The 17,880-nt window shown below is 48.9% G+C and overlaps 1 protein-coding gene across 1 annotated transcript; it reads left to right on the top strand.

Moving 5' to 3' along the window:
• Positions 1 to 101: 101 nt before the first annotated feature.
• On the top strand, positions 102 to 16,268 carry LOC147827165 (uncharacterized). The gene is made up of 4 exons (XM_087215424.1): positions 102 to 3,458; positions 4,018 to 4,223; positions 13,455 to 14,442; positions 14,993 to 16,268. The coding sequence occupies exons 1-4, from the start codon at positions 2,519 to 2,521 to the stop codon at positions 15,199 to 15,201; spliced, it is 2,343 nt and encodes a 780-aa protein (XP_087071550.1). The 5' UTR covers positions 102 to 2,518; the 3' UTR covers positions 15,202 to 16,268.
• Positions 16,269 to 17,880: the final 1,612 nt, after the last annotated feature.

The following is a 17,880-nucleotide window of genomic DNA, read 5'->3' as shown; positions in this document are numbered from 1 at the left end:
TGTTGGGTATTGTGTCTCAGCCACAACAACAACAACAAAAAAGACGACAGGTTTATGGTTAGCTTAGGACTTCGGTGCTTAGCAAGCTGAGTGTGGTGGCACGTGCCTGGAATCCAGCACTTTGTAGTCTGAGGCAGGAGTGTAGTAAGTCGAAACCTGATGTGGGCAATTTAGTGCGACCCTGTCACAAAATTAAAATGTTTATACATACTTTGGATGGAACTACAGATTTAATGTGACCAACGTGAATGCATGGTCCTTGTAAATCTTAAGGTCGTATGGGATGAACGGTGCAATGGTTTATGTCTAGATGGCCCCCATGCCCCCCAAAAGCCTCATGGGATCAAAGGGCTTCTTCAGCGGTGGCTGAACCTGGAGTGTGTGATGCTGGGATTAAGGGTGTGTGACTACTCAGACTTAATCCACTGATTGTTTTGGCACCGCCCTAATCCCAGCCTTCCGGATAAGATTAAAGGAGGAGAAAGACACTGCTAAGGTCCCTTGTCCTTTTGCTACCTTCGTCTGCCATGAACTGTTGCTCCTATGCCATGTGCCACCCTGCCTTGGAAGCACCTGATTGTGGACTGATGCCTCTACAAACTGTGGACTAAATAAACCTTTTCCCTTCTACCTTTGCATGTTGGGTATTTTGTCTCAGCAACGAGAAAAGTAACTAAGACAAATGGAGACAGGATGCAGGGGACTGGGGAAAATCTCATTCAATAAGAGGTCAGGAACCTCAAAAGAAAGATAAGACTACATAGCCCTTCACGTAGGCACGATTATTCCCCGAGTCAGAGCCACTCTGCCTAAGGAAACATAGGAAATGTCGTCACAGGCATCATCCGAAGGTAACTCCAGACAGCTAAGTTCCTGATAGGCGGAGATCAACTCCTGAATTGAGGTGGCTCCGCCCCCAGAAGTCATGGCCAACAGAAAGCAGGCATCTTGAACCCTGTACACAGCAGGCCAGGCCAGGCCCAGTAAAAGCCCTGGCATTCTCCTGAAGCTCAGAGCTACCTACGGCCTCCGTGCTGAGCTCAGGGCTCTGTGAGTCTCTTCTTTGGGAGTGCAGCTGTCCACGGTCGCCATCTTACTTGGGCAGAGACCTGGCTGAGCTAAGTCCTGGGACCCCACTCTGGTGAGTTTGAACTTTCAAAGTCCTGGCCAAGGGCTCCGTGTCCTTGGCCGGCAGAGCACAAACTTCAGGGTGGGAGGATGGGAAATTCCAGCAAGGGAGTTGGCCCATGCAGAGAGATGAGGCAGAGATGGTTCCTTCCTGAGGGACGTTTACTGAGCGCCTGCCAGGCCTTCCTTGCACGGGACACAGTGGTGGGACTTGTCCTCTTGGCAGGACCCTGAAGGCCCCTCAGGGCCAGAGCAGTAGCCTGGCTGGTCTGCTCACGTTTCAGGCCTTAGCCTCATGTTGGCCATCTGCAAGCCTCATTCGTGAGTGGGGAACTCCAACCAATAGAAACTACGGGTTGATGAGTCAGAGGGACCTGGGAGGTTTCAGGTAAATATAGCATCAGCTGCCAGGCCTGGCAAGCCTGTGATTCTAGCATTTGGGGTGCTGAGTCAGGAGTATCTCCAGGTTTAAACTTGGATTCCACAGTGAGACACTGTCTCAAAACACTTAAAAAAATAAATACAAAATAGTATTAGTGATTTCATATAATTGTGTCCTCAGGTGAGACTATTTTCAAAATCTCTTAAGCTGAGTTAGAGCCCTCTCCTTTCCTTAGGGCCTAAAGCATTAGGGACCAAGACAGAACTTGAACACACAGAGTAGAAATTAGTAATCTTTCACAGAAGTCCCTGCTTTCTGAGGTTCACACCCAGATTTCTAGGTCCTCCTCTGAGAAACTAGAAATTTTGGACTCTGAGTAGCTATCTGCCCCATCTCTCTCCGTGAACTGACTTCCTCTGAAGGACCTTATCTAAGCAGGACTAGGTTCCCTTGCTAAGCATAATGTCCTAGAGGTCTTCCCCATTGTGGCCTATGTCAGCATTCCCTTTCATTTAAGGCCAGATATTAGGCCATTGTTTGTGTATCCCGTTTATCCATTCACTTATCCTTTCCCCTGGTGAAAGGCACTTGGGTAACTGTCATGTTTTAGCTACCGCATTATGAATGTGGATGTTTAAATAACTATCCAAATGCTATTTTCAGTTCTCCAGGGTATATGCCCAGAGAAAATGATGACTTGCTTCAGGTCTTCTCTGATCCATACAAGGAGCACAGGCAATCCCAGCCATGGCCCGAGCCACAGCTCGGCATGGCCGCCACTGCTTCTGCAGTGACAGTATGTGTGGCAGGTGCACTGGTCCAGTGGAGAGGCGTGGCAGGCTTTTACACAGGAGATGAGCGTGGGCGGAGGAGAAGAGCATGAGTGGGATGGAGAAGAAGGGTGTGTGGCTTTAGGATGTGAGCTGGGACCAAACTTTGACCTTGTTGTTTTCCTTGTAGGATCCCACGAAAGAAGACCCACTGCAGTCTTGCGGCAATAGCAGAGAGATGAACCCCGCCGTTGAGACCATTGAGGAAATTGAGGACTTCCTTCAGGTCTTCTCTGATCCATACAATGAGCACGGGCAAGGCCAGCCCTGGCCCGAGCCACAGCTCAGCATGGCTGCCACTGCTTCTGCTGAAGGCAGCCAGCAGGGCTCAAGCCAGAGCCAAGTGATGCTAGCCTCCATGCCCACGGGAATGACTTCTGCATCCTGTTCTGTCCCCGGGAAGGTCCTCACCCAGAATTCAGCAGGAGCCCCCGAGGAAGACCTGGATGCGATCCTTCAGGACCTCGTTGAGATTTTTGAGCGCAACCAGCAAGTGACGCCCTGCGAACAGGTCAATCTCACAGCAGCCTACCAGAAGACCCAGGCCATGGGCACCACTGACTGCCAGAGGGCGAATGTCACTGCAAACAAGATGACTGGCTGTGATGCAGGTAGCCAGGTGCAGGACACAAGTGGCCAGAAGACTCTCAAGGACATCCAGATGACAACACTGTGTGGCAGTCAGGTGAATCCCCACAAGGACCACCAAACCCTCTCTGGGGGCCAGGTGACAGCCTCAGGGCTTCATCAGATTGTTTACTGGGGTCCCATGGCAACCTCTCTCGGTGACCAGAGCCAGAGCCTCTACCTGAAGCAGATGACAAACACGTCTAATGATCAGAGCCTCAATGGGGGCCAGAAGATGACCCGGAGCAATGAGCAGATCATCAGTGGGGGCTATCAGCTCTTAGCGGTGCCACGCCCAGGACTCCCAGCCTGGACAGTTTCCCCTGTGATCCTGGAGCAACTCCCACCAAAGCATTGCAACTTACAGACTAAGCGCTCTGCATTCCCGAAGAAGGCAGACAGGTGGAAATCCTACGTGTGCCCACACCAGGACTGTGGGAAATCTTACACAAGGTCTTCTTACCTCCGGGTCCACCAGCGCACACACAGTGGTGAGTGAGGGGGGCCAGGTCCCGGGGAGGGGCTAGTGGCTACACATGGCTGTGTTTACAAAGCTTTGAGATCAATGCACATTGTTGCCACCTCCAGTGTGGCTGGGGGATGAATCTAGGTCTGCCCATATGATGGGCAAAGGCACTAGCACTGAGATATATCTCTAGTTCTTTTTCCTTCCCCTTCCTTCCATTTCCTTCCTTCCTTCCTCTCTCTCTTTCTCTCTCTCTCTCTCTCTCTCTCTCTCTCCCCTCTCTCTCTGTCTCTCTGTCTCTCTCTCTCTCTCTCTGTCCTTCAGGTTGCCTCTTTTTCTTTCTGTTCATCCCATTCTTCAGCTCTTCCCCTTCTCTGTCTTCCAGTCTCCTTGCATCTGTCTCTCCCTCTCCCAGTTCAACATCCGGGACATCTGTGATCTGCAGTAGGAGCATGGGCAAGCCCGATCCATGCCCCAGCCACAGCTGTGCATTTCCTTTGTTAGCCTTTCCCTGGTTCTTTGTAAGCTGCCTGCCTCAGCCTCCACCCCAGCCTCAGAAGCATCTGTTTGTCTCTGGCTTCCAGGAGAGAAGCCCTATGCATGCAACGAGCAGGGATGCGAGTGGAGATTCAGCCGCTCGGATGAGCTCAAGCGACACATGAGAAGGCACACCGGGGAGCGGCCCTACAAGTGTGAGGCCTGCTCCAAGAGTTTCGCCAGATCTGATCACCTGACACAGCATCAGAGAGTCCACAGAGCATTTCGCCTAGGACTGGAGCCCAGCCGTCTCTGAGGAACCGTGCACTGATACGAAATTCCCCCCGAGCCTTTGCTCTTGTGTTGTACCTGCCACTGCACCGATACATGAGAGATGCTGGATGTTTGTCAGTGCTTTCTTGGAAGTTTCCATCTCTTCTGAAGCCCCCGAGAAAGACCTGTGTGTGTTCTCCAGGGTAACTGAGCCATCTACAATGCCCTAGATGCAGAAGCACTCTCCTGTCATTCCCCTCTGTTGGGTGATGCTTTCCATGTGCTGTGAGGCTGAGATTTGGCTCTGAACAGCAGTCAAGACTGTATCATGGCAGCTGTGAATGCCCACAGTGGATGCCAAGAAAAGGAGAGGTGGGAGGTAATGAGGGAGGGAGAGGGGTGTCGCGTCACACTTGGTATGCCAGAGACCAGAACTGTTGCAGAGACACTGGAAGGCCCGCCTGGGCATTGGCCTGTGAACACACTCAGACCAAGGATTCTGGTGGACCAACGCATCCCATATGAGGAGCTCCTATGAAGACCTCTCCCCAGTAACAGTCGCTCTTGCCCAGAAATCATCACCAGCCCCTGAAAGGAGCCTGTGGACCTAATGAATTTCACTCTAGGACAGCGCCAAGAAGTCCTTTTGACCTTTCGGTATTATTTGGCTCCATTGTTTCATGGTAGGGTCTCAGGCATCTCAGTTTCAATAAACAAGTTGTGTGTATGACTGTTGAAATTGCTGCCAAAGTGTAAATTGGTGTCTGATTTTGAGTGTTATAATATGTTACAGTAGGACAGGAGTTGGGTGGTCATGAAGTGTTTGATACCTGACTCAAAGCTAGAGGCAGCACTTGTTGAAAAGGTGAGAGAAATCTAGTAAACATTTCTGAGGGAGCTATTTTCCTGCCTTGACTTTTTTCTTGAAGTGCTTCAATCCCATGCCTACTGTGTGATGTGAAAAGCTATTTTCCTTTGTCTTCGCTGAGCACGGTTGTGCACAGCTGTGATCCCAGCTATTTGGGAAGCTGAGGCAGGAAGACGGCACTTTCAGGGTCTGCCTGGGTAATACACTTGTTTGTTTGATTTTGGTTTTTGGTTTTTCTTTTCTGGGACAGGGTCTCACTATGTAGTCCAGGCTGGCCTTAAACTCTGGCCATCCTCTTGCTTCAGCCTCTGGAGTGCTGGGATTACAGGCATACACCACCATGCCTGGTAAAGCTGTTTTGGTTTTTGTGGTAGGGGGGGATCGAACTCAGCACCTTGTGCTTCCAAGGCTGCCACAGGTGCCACTTAGCTGAATCCCTAGCCCAATGTTTTCGTTGGTTTGAGATGGTCTCACTCTGTAGTTCACGGTGGCCTCAAACTCATGGTGTTTTTCCTTTCCTCTGCCTCTCAAGGGCTGGGATTCCAGGTGTGCACCGCAAAACACATTCCGCCCGAGCGCTTTGGTGGATCATTTCTAATATTAAAAAGGATGATCGTGTAGTGCAGTGGTAGTGTCTCTGGGTTTGATCCCTAGTAGCAGAAAGAAATTTGCTTCTTCCCTAACCTCTACAGGTGCCACTATCTTTCGTAACACACCCAGCCCAGATTATACTCCCTTGGTCATTCCCAACTAATCTAATTTTCCTGCAGGGTCTGTGTAATTGAGTTTGACACAATGCATTGTCAACAGTGGAATCTGAAGCCAACCCCTTGAGAAGGCGCTGTCATGGAGCCCAGCCCGGTAACCACCTAAAGCCTCTGTGCCCTCCAGGTCCAAAGTTGCACTGAGCTCTCCCGGGTTTAGCTTCTTTTTCGTAGAAGCCCCATGACTTTATTTAGGTTTCACTTTTGACTTGACTGCCAAAATTACAGCCATCACCGCCCTGGTAGGGCTACACAAGATTGATCTTTCTCACTGGTCTTGTCTGGTATAAGGAGAGGTCATCTTGCTGATTCCACTGAGGACATTGGTTGGATTGTTTACACACATCTGGAAATGACCTGGCTCTTTTACTTTTTTCTCCCTCTTTGAACGTCTTTAAGAGCAAAGATAAACAGAACTCAGAATTCTCCTTTGCTCTCATAAGATTAATAAAGAGCAGAGTGGGTCTCTCAAATGCCAAGGCAGTCCGGATAAACTGTCTGTGAGGCTCTAGCTGGCTGGGTTCAAACATTATGGCCAGTTCTCTTGCACACTTAACCAATGGACACAGTACACTAAGCGTAAGTCAGACTTACAATGGCTTTATTTTCAAACTACCCAAGCATTTTTTTCTTAGAACTAAGTTAGAAGACCGTACCTATTAGTTTAAACCATCTCAACTGGCACCTTGAGGCTTCATGATGCAATTAGAACTCCAAAGCTTGTCTCCCTTCAGTTATGGTCTCAAAGCTGGTGGAGACTCTCCTCTCAAGCTACTCCCATTCCTTTCTACAACTCCCCCTCCTTTACCCATGGATTTTGTCCAGGTTACATCCCCAGCTGCTCCTCCAATTCTTTTCTCCACGAAACCCAACTCACCAATTAGTATGGGAAGTTCCACACGGGGGGACTAAAAGCTATTTAAAATGCACTATTTTGGCATGTTCATTATTTAAGGTAAAGACTTGAAAATTACCCAGTGCAATAAAGATCACCTTGACCTTGTGCTGTTTCTTACAAAGAGAAGATAAAATGCCAGTGTGAAAGACACTCTCAAGGAAAGTCAACGTCCTTATCATCAGGGACAAAACAAGTGCCATGAGGAGAATATTGTACAGATTTTAGCATACCTTACACTTTAAGCTTCCCCATGTAATTGTCACACTGTCACATTGTACTCTTCAATCTGAGCCACATCCGCAGCTCTTTTTATTTTGAAGCAGGGTCTCACTAAGTCACTGAGCTGCTGAGATTGGCCTCAAAGGTGTGATCTTCCTGCCTCGGTCTCCCACAGCGCTAGGATTACGGTCCTGTGTCAGCAGGCCCAGTGTCTTTGGAGCTGTTCTTCTTGCTCCTGGTGAGATGGCTAAGCAATGACGACCTGTGGCGGTTATTTCCTTTGTTGTTGTTCTTTTGTTTGCAGACAGGATCTTGCTATGTTGTCAAAGCTGGCCTTGGACTCACAATGCTCCCAGGTCAGCCTCCCAAGTAGCTGTGGTTACACAGGGGTGTGCCCTGGCTTGATAATTGCTCCTGAGGTGTTATCCACCTTTCCCTGCTGGCCAGGTTCCTAAGGGGCACTTTCTCCCCAGAGCTATACGACGGGTGCTGACCACCAATCCCTGCCATTACTTTCCCTGCAACATTCGAGGTTCCCCTAGACCTACCCACTGGTCCTCACCAAAGCACCAGGTTACATCTCTGAGACTTTGAGGGAGAAAGATAGCATTTCAAAAAATATATTTTAAAGTTATATTTGAAACATGAGCAGCTGCAAGCTAGAAGTATAAAAAGCCCAGCACCAAGGGTCACACGCTCACATAACTAAATGGCCAACTAGGACAGGAAGCCAAACTGAAAGTAAGAATAAGCCCTTCAGTGCTACCCTGGAAGCATGACAGAAAGAGGGGTTGGGCCTCGAGTGTCCTGTCTTTCCCTGGGGAAAGATAAGTGACAGTGCAGATGGGAGGAATTCTCTCGCTGTCCCTAGACAAGAGGCTCCTACCTCTTTAAGGAGGGTGTGGGTTGGAGGAGTCTGATGATGGGTAGGAATCAGGATGGGAAAGCACTAAATCAGAGGGGGGCAAGTGTCCTATCCGATGCCCACGGATTAATCAGCTTTCCATTAGTGGGGCAAAATACACAAAATAGCAACGAAGGGGGTAAGTTGATTTGGGTTCATAACTTTGCAGGTCTCTGCCCGTGGTCGGTCAGCCCCGTGGCTTTGGGGCCTGTGGCCAAGCCCTGCTGGGAGTGCATGGCAGGGGAGGCTTCTCACCTTGTGGCTCAGAACCCAAAAGAGAACCAAAGGAGGGGCTGGGCACTATAGCCCCTTGCAGGGCATCCCCCAACAACCTCATTTCCTGCCTCCAGGCTCCACCTTCTAAGAGATCATCCATCTCTTCCAAGCACCCGGGGCTAGGGACCAAGCCTTCAATACCTGGACCTGATGAAGACATTCCAGGCACAAACCAGAGCAGCCAAAGCAATCAAGACGCTTACCCTCAAACAAAGCTTCTCCACATGATCCACACACTGAAGGAAATGAGAGACTGAGGGAATATGTAAGTGAACTTGAGTCTTACACTAATTACAAAACTATAAAAAAGATAATATAGCTGTCCCTCATTATCCAGATGTAAGCTACAAGACATGAAGTTTTAGACAAAAGTATCTATGTCCCATCAACCAAAACATGAGAAAGGAGAAAACAAGAAAGTCATGAAAATGCAGACTCACATCGTTATTTAAAACTTAACGTGAACTCAGAGATTTAGCATAGCTGAATAGAGGAGGAGCCACGCTGGAGTTACACAGAGAAAATCATCTAAAAACACAGGTAATTGGAACGGAGGGACATACGTTCTAATGCCCAAAGCAGTCTGAAATAAGAGACTTGTAAATCAAGCAAGACATAGGCATAGGACTTTATAAAATGGGGAAGCAGCCCACAGAGCTCCTGGTGGATGGAGACTCCGCATGTGCATGAAGCAGGAACCGCCATTCTGGGGAAGTTCCAAAAAAACTGATGGGCAGCCAGGCGTGGAGGTGCACACCTGTAATCCCAGCACTCAGGAGGCTGAGGCAGGAGGATCTCTGCCAGTTCGAGGCCAGCCTGGGCTGCTACATAGTGAGCTCAAGGCCAGTCTGAACTGCGTAGGGAGACCCTGTCTCAACCACAAAAAGGGACAAGCTACCAGGAAGCTGCTCCCTCCCGCAATGGGTGGCCAGGAGTTTTATTTTTTCTTCTGCCACGCACCCACAGCCACTACCTGGAACCTCTATGGACAACAAGGTCAGGGACTCGGGCCGGGGATTTAGCTCAGCGGTTCTGGTGCCTGCCTGGAAAGCACAAGGTCCCGAGTTCGATCCCCGGTACCAAAACAAACAAACAAACAAACAAACAAAAAAACAAAAAGGAACAGCAAAGGAAACCCAAAGCTAGAAAGAGTCTCCCTTTTTGTTTGTTTGTTTGTTTGTTTGTTTCTTTGTTTTCTGTACCCACGATCAAACTAAGGACCTTGAGCTTGCAAGGCAGGCTCAGTACCACTGAGCTAAATCCCCAGACCCCCTAGCTAGAAAGAGGAATGAAAGAATAAAGATTTGAGCTGAGATAAATTAGACCAGAGAAGAACAATAGAGAAAAGCCAACATAACCGAACGTTGATTTTTCTAACAGATTAACACAACTTACAAACCTTTAGCTCCGAGCAGGGGATTGAGTTTGGTTTGAGTTTCCCAAGGCACCCTCTGTCTATTTCCAGAGCCCAGCCAAGAGGCCATATTTCGTGAACTGTCATCTCTCCTCCTCCTCCTCCGTGACAGCTGCATTTTTGTCCTATCTTTGATAACCTGGACATGTTTGAAGAGCACACGTCATGTATGTCTTAAAAATATCACTCAACTGACCTGTGTCATGATCACACCCAGGGTGAGGCTCTGAGATTTGGATCTGCAGGTGGAACACCAAAGAGCTTCCCTGTCCCTCGGGTACATGTTATGAACTTGATTTGTTACTCTTCTGGGTAGAAGCCACTTTATGGTAACCCCAATACTTTTCTCTCCGTATCCCCACAATGTTTCATACATTATTGGAACAAAAAATGTGGCCATTCTTGAGCCCCTTTGAGAGTGCACTTCATTGCCTTAGGACACCCAAGCAAAAAAGAGGAAGCAAAACTTGTTTTCCATCCTTCATACCTTCTCTCCTTCCTTCCTCCCTTCCTCCCTTCCATCCATCCATCCTTCCTTCCTTCCTCTCTAACTCTCTTCTTTGCCCTTTTCCTCCCTTCCTCTCTTTCTTTCTTCTTTCCTTGTTTCTTTTCCAGTACTGGGGACTAAACACTGGTCCTTCACACTGGGGTGTAGCCCGAGCTCTTTTTTATTTTTATTTGAGATGGAGTCTTGCTAAGTTTGTCATTCTGGGCTCAAATTTGGGATCCTTCTGCCTCAGTTTCCAATAGTGCTGGGACATGCCCGAGTGAAAAACTCCTTCTTTTTTTTTCTTTGCCAAGGAGACAGGGTTCATTAAGTGACCCTGGCTGGGCTTGATCACCTGAGCTCAGGTGCTCCTCTCTTCTCAGCCTCCTGAGATAGAGGGATTACCATTAGGTAAGGAAGAAACCTTGACAATTTAAGTGACCAGCTGGGCCACAGCACAGGCAAAAAGAGGGTGCAAGGGAGAGCAGGATCCAAAAGAAAGTTAGTATCAGGAGAAGTTTGCAGGAGAAAACCTGGTCAGTATTATTACACGTATTTATATAGTCACGCCACACAATAAACTTAAGGGATGATTTATTTCAAATTGTCTCTTTTTTGAGTCAAAACATTTGTAGGTATGTAGATGTGCCTTCAAAGCCTCATGTGGTCACAGGTGGGGCTTGGTTTAGAGGTAGCTAGATCTAGAGGGTGTAATGCTGAGATGGCTTCATGGTGCAATGCTGATATGAAGGGTGCTATTATCAAGGGGTAAGTGTTACCCACCCTTAGTAGCCTTGATAAGATATAAGAGATAAAAAGATCTGTGGTCCTCCCTTGCTTTCTTTGCTACCTTCTGCCTGCCATGACCGGTCTCTCTTCTGCAATTCCTGTCTGCCACACCACCCTGCCTTGTAGCCAGCTCTACAAACTCAGCTCAATAAACATTTCCTCCTTTAACTTTGAGTTTTGGGTGTTGGGTATTGTGTCTCAGCCACAACAACAACAACAAAAAAGACGACAGGTTTATGGTTAGCTTAGGACTTCGGTGCTTAGCAAGCTGAGTGTGGTGGCACGTGCCTGGAATCCAGCACTTTGTAGTCTGAGGCAGGAGTGTAGTAAGTCGAAACCTGATGTGGGCAATTTAGTGCGACCCTGTCACAAAATTAAAATGTTTATACATACTTTGGATGGAACTACAGATTTAATGTGACCAACGTGAATGCATGGTCCTTGTAAATCTTAAGGTCGTATGGGATGAACGGTGCAATGGTTTATGTCTAGATGCCCCCCATGCCCCCCAAAAGCCTCATGGGATCAAAGGGCTTCTTCAGCGGTGGCTGAACCTGGAGTGTGTGATGCTGGGATTAAGGGTGTGTGACTACTCAGACTTAATCCACTGATTGTTTTGGCACCGCCCTAATCCCAGCCTTCCGGATAAGATTAAAGGAGGAGAAAGACACTGCTAAGGTCCCTTGTCCTTTTGCTACCTTCGTCTGCCATGAACTGTTGCTCCTATGCCATGTGCCACCCTGCCTTGGAAGCACCTGATTGTGGACTGATGCCTCTACAAACTGTGGACTAAATAAACCTTTTCCCTTCTACCTTTGCATGTTGGGTATTTTGTCTCAGCAACGAGAAAAGTAACTAAGACAAATGGAGACAGGATGCAGGGGACTGGGGAAAATCTCATTCAATAAGAGGTCAGGAACCTCAAAAGAAAGATAAGACTACATAGCCCTTCACGTAGGCACGATTATTCCCCGAGTCAGAGCCACTCTGCCTAAGGAAACATAGGAAATGTCGTCACAGGCATCATCCGAAGGTAACTCCAGACAGCTAAGTTCCTGATAGGCGGAGATCAACTCCTGAATTGAGGTGGCTCCGCCCCCAGAAGTCATGGCCAACAGAAAGCAGGCATCTTGAACCCTGTACACAGCAGGCCAGGCCAGGCCCAGTAAAAGCCCTGGCATTCTCCTGAAGCTCAGAGCTACCTACGGCCTCCGTGCTGAGCTCAGGGCTCTGTGAGTCTCTTCTTTGGGAGTGCAGCTGTCCACGGTCGCCATCTTACTTGGGCAGAGACCTGGCTGAGCTAAGTCCTGGGACCCCACTCTGGTGAGTTTGAACTTTCAAAGTCCTGGCCAAGGGCTCCGTGTCCTTGGCCGGCAGAGCACAAACTTCAGGGTGGGAGGATGGGAAATTCCAGCAAGGGAGTTGGCCCATGCAGAGAGATGAGGCAGAGATGGTTCCTTCCTGAGGGACGTTTACTGAGCGCCTGCCAGGCCTTCCTTGCACGGGACACAGTGGTGGGACTTGTCCTCTTGGCAGGACCCTGAAGGCCCCTCAGGGCCAGAGCAGTAGCCTGGCTGGTCTGCTCACGTTTCAGGCCTTAGCCTCATGTTGGCCATCTGCAAGCCTCATTCGTGAGTGGGGAACTCCAACCAATAGAAACTACGGGTTGATGAGTCAGAGGGACCTGGGAGGTTTCAGGTAAATATAGCATCAGCTGCCAGGCCTGGCAAGCCTGTGATTCTAGCATTTGGGGTGCTGAGTCAGGAGTATCTCCAGGTTTAAACTTGGATTCCACAGTGAGACACTGTCTCAAAACACTTAAAAAAATAAATACAAAATAGTATTAGTGATTTCATATAATTGTGTCCTCAGGTGAGACTATTTTCAAAATCTCTTAAGCTGAGTTAGAGCCCTCTCCTTTCCTTAGGGCCTAAAGCATTAGGGACCAAGACAGAACTTGAACACACAGAGTAGAAATTAGTAATCTTTCACAGAAGTCCCTGCTTTCTGAGGATCACACCCAGATTTCTAGGTCCTCCTCTGAGAAACTAGAAATTTTGGACTCTGAGTAGCTATCTGCCCCATCTCTCTCCGTGAACTGACTTCCTCTGAAGGACCTTATCTAAGCAGGACTAGGTTCCCTTGCTAAGCATAATGTCCTAGAGGTCTTCCCCATTGTGGCCTATGTCAGCATTCCCTTTCATTTAAGGCCAGATATTAGGCCATTGTTTGTGTATCCCGTTTATCCATTCACTTATCCTTTCCCCTGGTGAAAGGCACTTGGGTAACTGTCATGTTTTAGCTACCGCATTATGAATGTGGATGTTTAAATAACTATCCAAATGCTATTTTCAGTTCTCCAGGGTATATGCCCAGAGAAAATGATGACTTGCTTCAGGTCTTCTCTGATCCATACAAGGAGCACAGGCAATCCCAGCCATGGCCCGAGCCACAGCTCGGCATGGCCGCCACTGCTTCTGCAGTGACAGTATGTGTGGCAGGTGCACTGGTCCAGTGGAGAGGCGTGGCAGGCTTTTACACAGGAGATGAGCGTGGGCGGAGGAGAAGAGCATGAGTGGGATGGAGAAGAAGGGTGTGTGGCTTTAGGATGTGAGCTGGGACCAAACTTTGACCTTGTTGTTTTCCTTGTAGGATCCCACGAAAGAAGACCCACTGCAGTCTTGCGGCAATAGCAGAGAGATGAACCCCGCCGTTGAGACCATTGAGGAAATTGAGGACTTCCTTCAGGTCTTCTCTGATCCATACAATGAGCACGGGCAAGGCCAGCCCTGGCCCGAGCCACAGCTCAGCATGGCTGCCACTGCTTCTGCTGAAGGCAGCCAGCAGGGCTCAAGCCAGAGCCAAGTGATGCTAGCCTCCATGCCCACGGGAATGACTTCTGCATCCTGTTCTGTCCCCGGGAAGGTCCTCACCCAGAATTCAGCAGGAGCCCCCGAGGAAGACCTGGATGCGATCCTTCAGGACCTCGTTGAGATTTTTGAGCGCAACCAGCAAGTGACGCCCTGCGAACAGGTCAATCTCACAGCAGCCTACCAGAAGACCCAGGCCATGGGCACCACTGACTGCCAGAGGGCGAATGTCACTGCAAACAAGATGACTGGCTGTGATGCAGGTAGCCAGGTGCAGGACACAAGTGGCCAGAAGACTCTCAAGGACATCCAGATGACAACACTGTGTGGCAGTCAGGTGAATCCCCACAAGGACCACCAAACCCTCTCTGGGGGCCAGGTGACAGCCTCAGGGCTTCATCAGATTGTTTACTGGGGTCCCATGGCAACCTCTCTCGGTGACCAGAGCCAGAGCCTCTACCTGAAGCAGATGACAAACACGTCTAATGATCAGAGCCTCAATGGGGGCCAGAAGATGACCCGGAGCAATGAGCAGATCATCAGTGGGGGCTATCAGCTCTTAGCGGTGCCACGCCCAGGACTCCCAGCCTGGACAGTTTCCCCTGTGATCCTGGAGCAACTCCCACCAAAGCATTGCAACTTACAGACTAAGCGCTCTGCATTCCCGAAGAAGGCAGACAGGTGGAAATCCTACGTGTGCCCACACCAGGACTGTGGGAAATCTTACACAAGGTCTTCTTACCTCCGGGTCCACCAGCGCACACACAGTGGTGAGTGAGGGGGGCCAGGTCCCGGGGAGGGGCTAGTGGCTACACATGGCTGTGTTTACAAAGCTTTGAGATCAATGCACATTGTTGCCACCTCCAGTGTGGCTGGGGGATGAATCTAGGTCTGCCCATATGATGGGCAAAGGCACTAGCACTGAGATATATCTCTAGTTCTTTTTCCTTCCCCTTCCTTCCATTTCCTTCCTTCCTCCTCTCTCTCTTCTCTCTCTCTCTCTCTCTCTCTCTCTCTCTCCCTCTCTCTCTGTCTCTCTGTCTCTCTCTCTGTCCTTCAGGTTGCCTCTTTTTCTTTCTGTTCATCCCATTCTTCAGCTCTTCCCCTTCTCTGTCTTCCAGTCTCCTTGCATCTGTCTCTCCCTCTCCCAGTTCAACATCCGGGACATCTGTGATCTGCAGTAGGAGCATGGGCAAGCCCGATCCATGCCCCAGCCACAGCTGTGCATTTCCTTTGTTAGCCTTTCCCTGGTTCTTTGTAAGCTGCCTGCCTCAGCCTCCACCCCAGCCTCACAAGCATCTGTTTGTCTCTGGCTCCCAGGAGAGAAGCCCTATGCATGCAACGAGCAGGGATGCGAGTGGAGATTCAGCCGCTCGGATGAGCTCAAGCGACACATGAGAAGGCACACCGGGGAGCGGCCCTACAAGTGTGAGGCCTGCTCCAAGAGTTTCGCCAGATCTGATCACCTGACACAGCATCAGAGAGTCCACAGAGCATTTCGCCTAGGACTGGAGCCCAGCCGTCTCTGAGGAACCGTGCACTGATACGAAATTCCCCCCGAGCCTTTGCTCTTGTGTTGTACCTGCCACTGCACCGATACATGAGAGATGCTGGATGTTTGTCAGTGCTTTCTTGGAAGTTTCCATCTCTTCTGAAGCCCCCGAGAAAGACCTGTGTGTGTTCTCCAGGGTAACTGAGCCATCTACAATGCCCTAGATGCAGAAGCACTCTCCTGTCATTCCCCTCTGTTGGGTGATGCTTTCCATGTGCTGTGAGGCTGAGATTTGGCTCTGAACAGCAGTCAAGACTGTATCATGGCAGCTGTGAATGCCCACAGTGGATGCCAAGAAAAGGAGAGGTGGGAGGTAATGAGGGAGGGAGAGGGGTGTCGCGTCACACTTGGTATGCCAGAGACCAGAACTGTTGCAGAGACACTGGAAGGCCCGCCTGGGCATTGGCCTGTGAACACACTCAGACCAAGGATTCTGGTGGACCAACGCATCCCATATGAGGAGCTCCTATGAAGACCTCTCCCCAGTAACAGTCGCTCTTGCCCAGAAATCATCACCAGCCCCTGAAAGGAGCCTGTGGACCTAATGAATTTCACTCTAGGACAGCGCCAAGAAGTCCTTTTGACCTTTCGGTATTATTTGGCTCCATTGTTTCATGGTAGGGTCTCAGGCATCTCAGTTTCAATAAACAAGTTGTGTGTATGACTGTTGAAATTGCTGCCAAAGTGTAAATTGGTGTCTGATTTTGAGTGTTATAATATGTTACAGTAGGACAGGAGTTGGGTGGTCATGAAGTGTTTGATACCTGACTCAAAGCTAGAGGCAGCACTTGTTGAAAAGGTGAGAGAAATCTAGTAAACATTTCTGATGGAGCTATTTTCCTGCCTTGACTTTTTTCTTGAAGTGCTTCAATCCCATGCCTACTGTGTGATGTGAAAAGCTATTTTCCTTTGTCTTCGCTGAGCACGGTTGTGCACAGCTGTGATCCCAGCTATTTGGGAAGCTGAGGCAGGAAGACGGCACTTTCAGGGTCTGCCTGGGTAATACACTTGTTTGTTTGATTTTGGTTTTTGGTTTTTCTTTTCTGGGACAGGGTCTCACTATGTAGTCCAGGCTGGCCTTAAACTCTGGCCATCCTCTTGCTTCAGCCTCTGGAGTGCTGGGATTACAGGCATACACCACCATGCCTGGTAAAGCTGTTTTGGTTTTTGTGGTAGGGGGGGATCGAACTCAGCACCTTGTGCTTCCAAGGCTGCCACAGGTGCCACTTAGCTGAATCCCTAGCCCAATGTTTTCGTTGGTTTGAGATGGTCTCACTCTGTAGTTCACGGTGGCCTCAAACTCATGGTGTTTTTCCTTTCCTCTGCCTCTCAAGGGCTGGGATTCCAGGTGTGCACCGCAAAACACATTCCGCCCGAGCGCTTTGGTGGATCATTTCTAATATTAAAAAGGATGATCGTGTAGTGCAGTGGTAGTGTCTCTGGGTTTGATCCCTAGTAGCAGAAAGAAATTTGCTTCTTCCCTAACCTCTACAGGTGCCACTATCTTTCGTAACACACCTAGCCCAGATTATACTCCCTTGGTCATTCCCAACTAATCTAATTTTCCTGCAGGGTCTGTGTAATTGAGTTTGACACAATGCATTGTCAACAGTGGAATCTGAAGCCAACCCCTTGAGAAGGCGCTGTCATGGAGCCCAGCCCGGTAACCACCTAAAGCCTCTGTGCCCTCCAGGTCCAAAGTTGCACTGAGCTCTCCCGGGTTTAGCTTCTTTTTCGTAGAAGCCCCATGACTTTATTTAGGTTTCACTTTTGACTTGACTGCCAAAATTACAGCCATCACCGCCCTGGTAGGGCTACACAAGATTGATCTTTCTCACTGGTCTTGTCTGGTATAAGGAGAGGTCATCTTGCTGATTCCACTGAGGACATTGGTTGGATTGTTTACACACATCTGGAAATGACCTGGCTCTTTTACTTTTTTCTCCCTCTTTGAACGTCTTTAAGAGCAAAGATAAACAGAACTCAGAATTCTCCTTTGCTCTCATAAGATTAATAAAGAGCAGAGTGGGTCTCTCAAATGCCAAGGCAGTCCGGATAAACTGTCTGTGAGGCTCTAGCTGGCTGGGTTCAAACATTATGGCCAGTTCTCTTGCACACTTAACCAATGGACACAGTACACTAAGCGTAAGTCAGACTTACAATGGCTTTATTTTCAAACTACCCAAGCATTTTTTTCTTAGAACTAAGTTAGAAGACCGTACCTATTAGTTTAAACCATCTCAACTGGCACCTTGAGGCTTCATGATGCAATTAGAACTCCAAAGCTTGTCTCCCTTCAGTTATGGTCTCAAAGCTGGTGGAGACTCTCCTCTCAAGCTACTCCCATTCCTTTCTACAACTCCCCCTCCTTTACCCATGGATTTTGTCCAGGTTACATCCCCAGCTGCTCCTCCAATTCTTTTCTCCACGAAACCCAACTCACCAATTAGTATGGGAAGTTCCACACGGGGGGACTAAAAGCTATTTAAAATGCACTATTTTGGCATGTTCATTATTTAAGGTAAAGACTTGAAAATTACCCAGTGCAATAAAGATCACCTTGACCTTGTGCTGTTTCTTACAAAGAGAAGATAAAATGCCAGTGTGAAAGACACTCTCAAGGAAAGTCAACGTCCTTATCATCAGGGACAAAACA

Source organism: Heterocephalus glaber, unplaced genomic scaffold (assembly GCF_053883595.1).
Source record: "Heterocephalus glaber isolate CG9 unplaced genomic scaffold, H.glaber_assembly_v1.0 deba00001452, whole genome shotgun sequence".
In the NCBI taxonomy this organism is placed as follows: domain Eukaryota; kingdom Metazoa; phylum Chordata; class Mammalia; order Rodentia; family Bathyergidae; genus Heterocephalus; species Heterocephalus glaber.
Note: the sequence above shows the minus strand (reverse complement) of the source record. Positions and strands in the feature narration are given on the sequence as shown.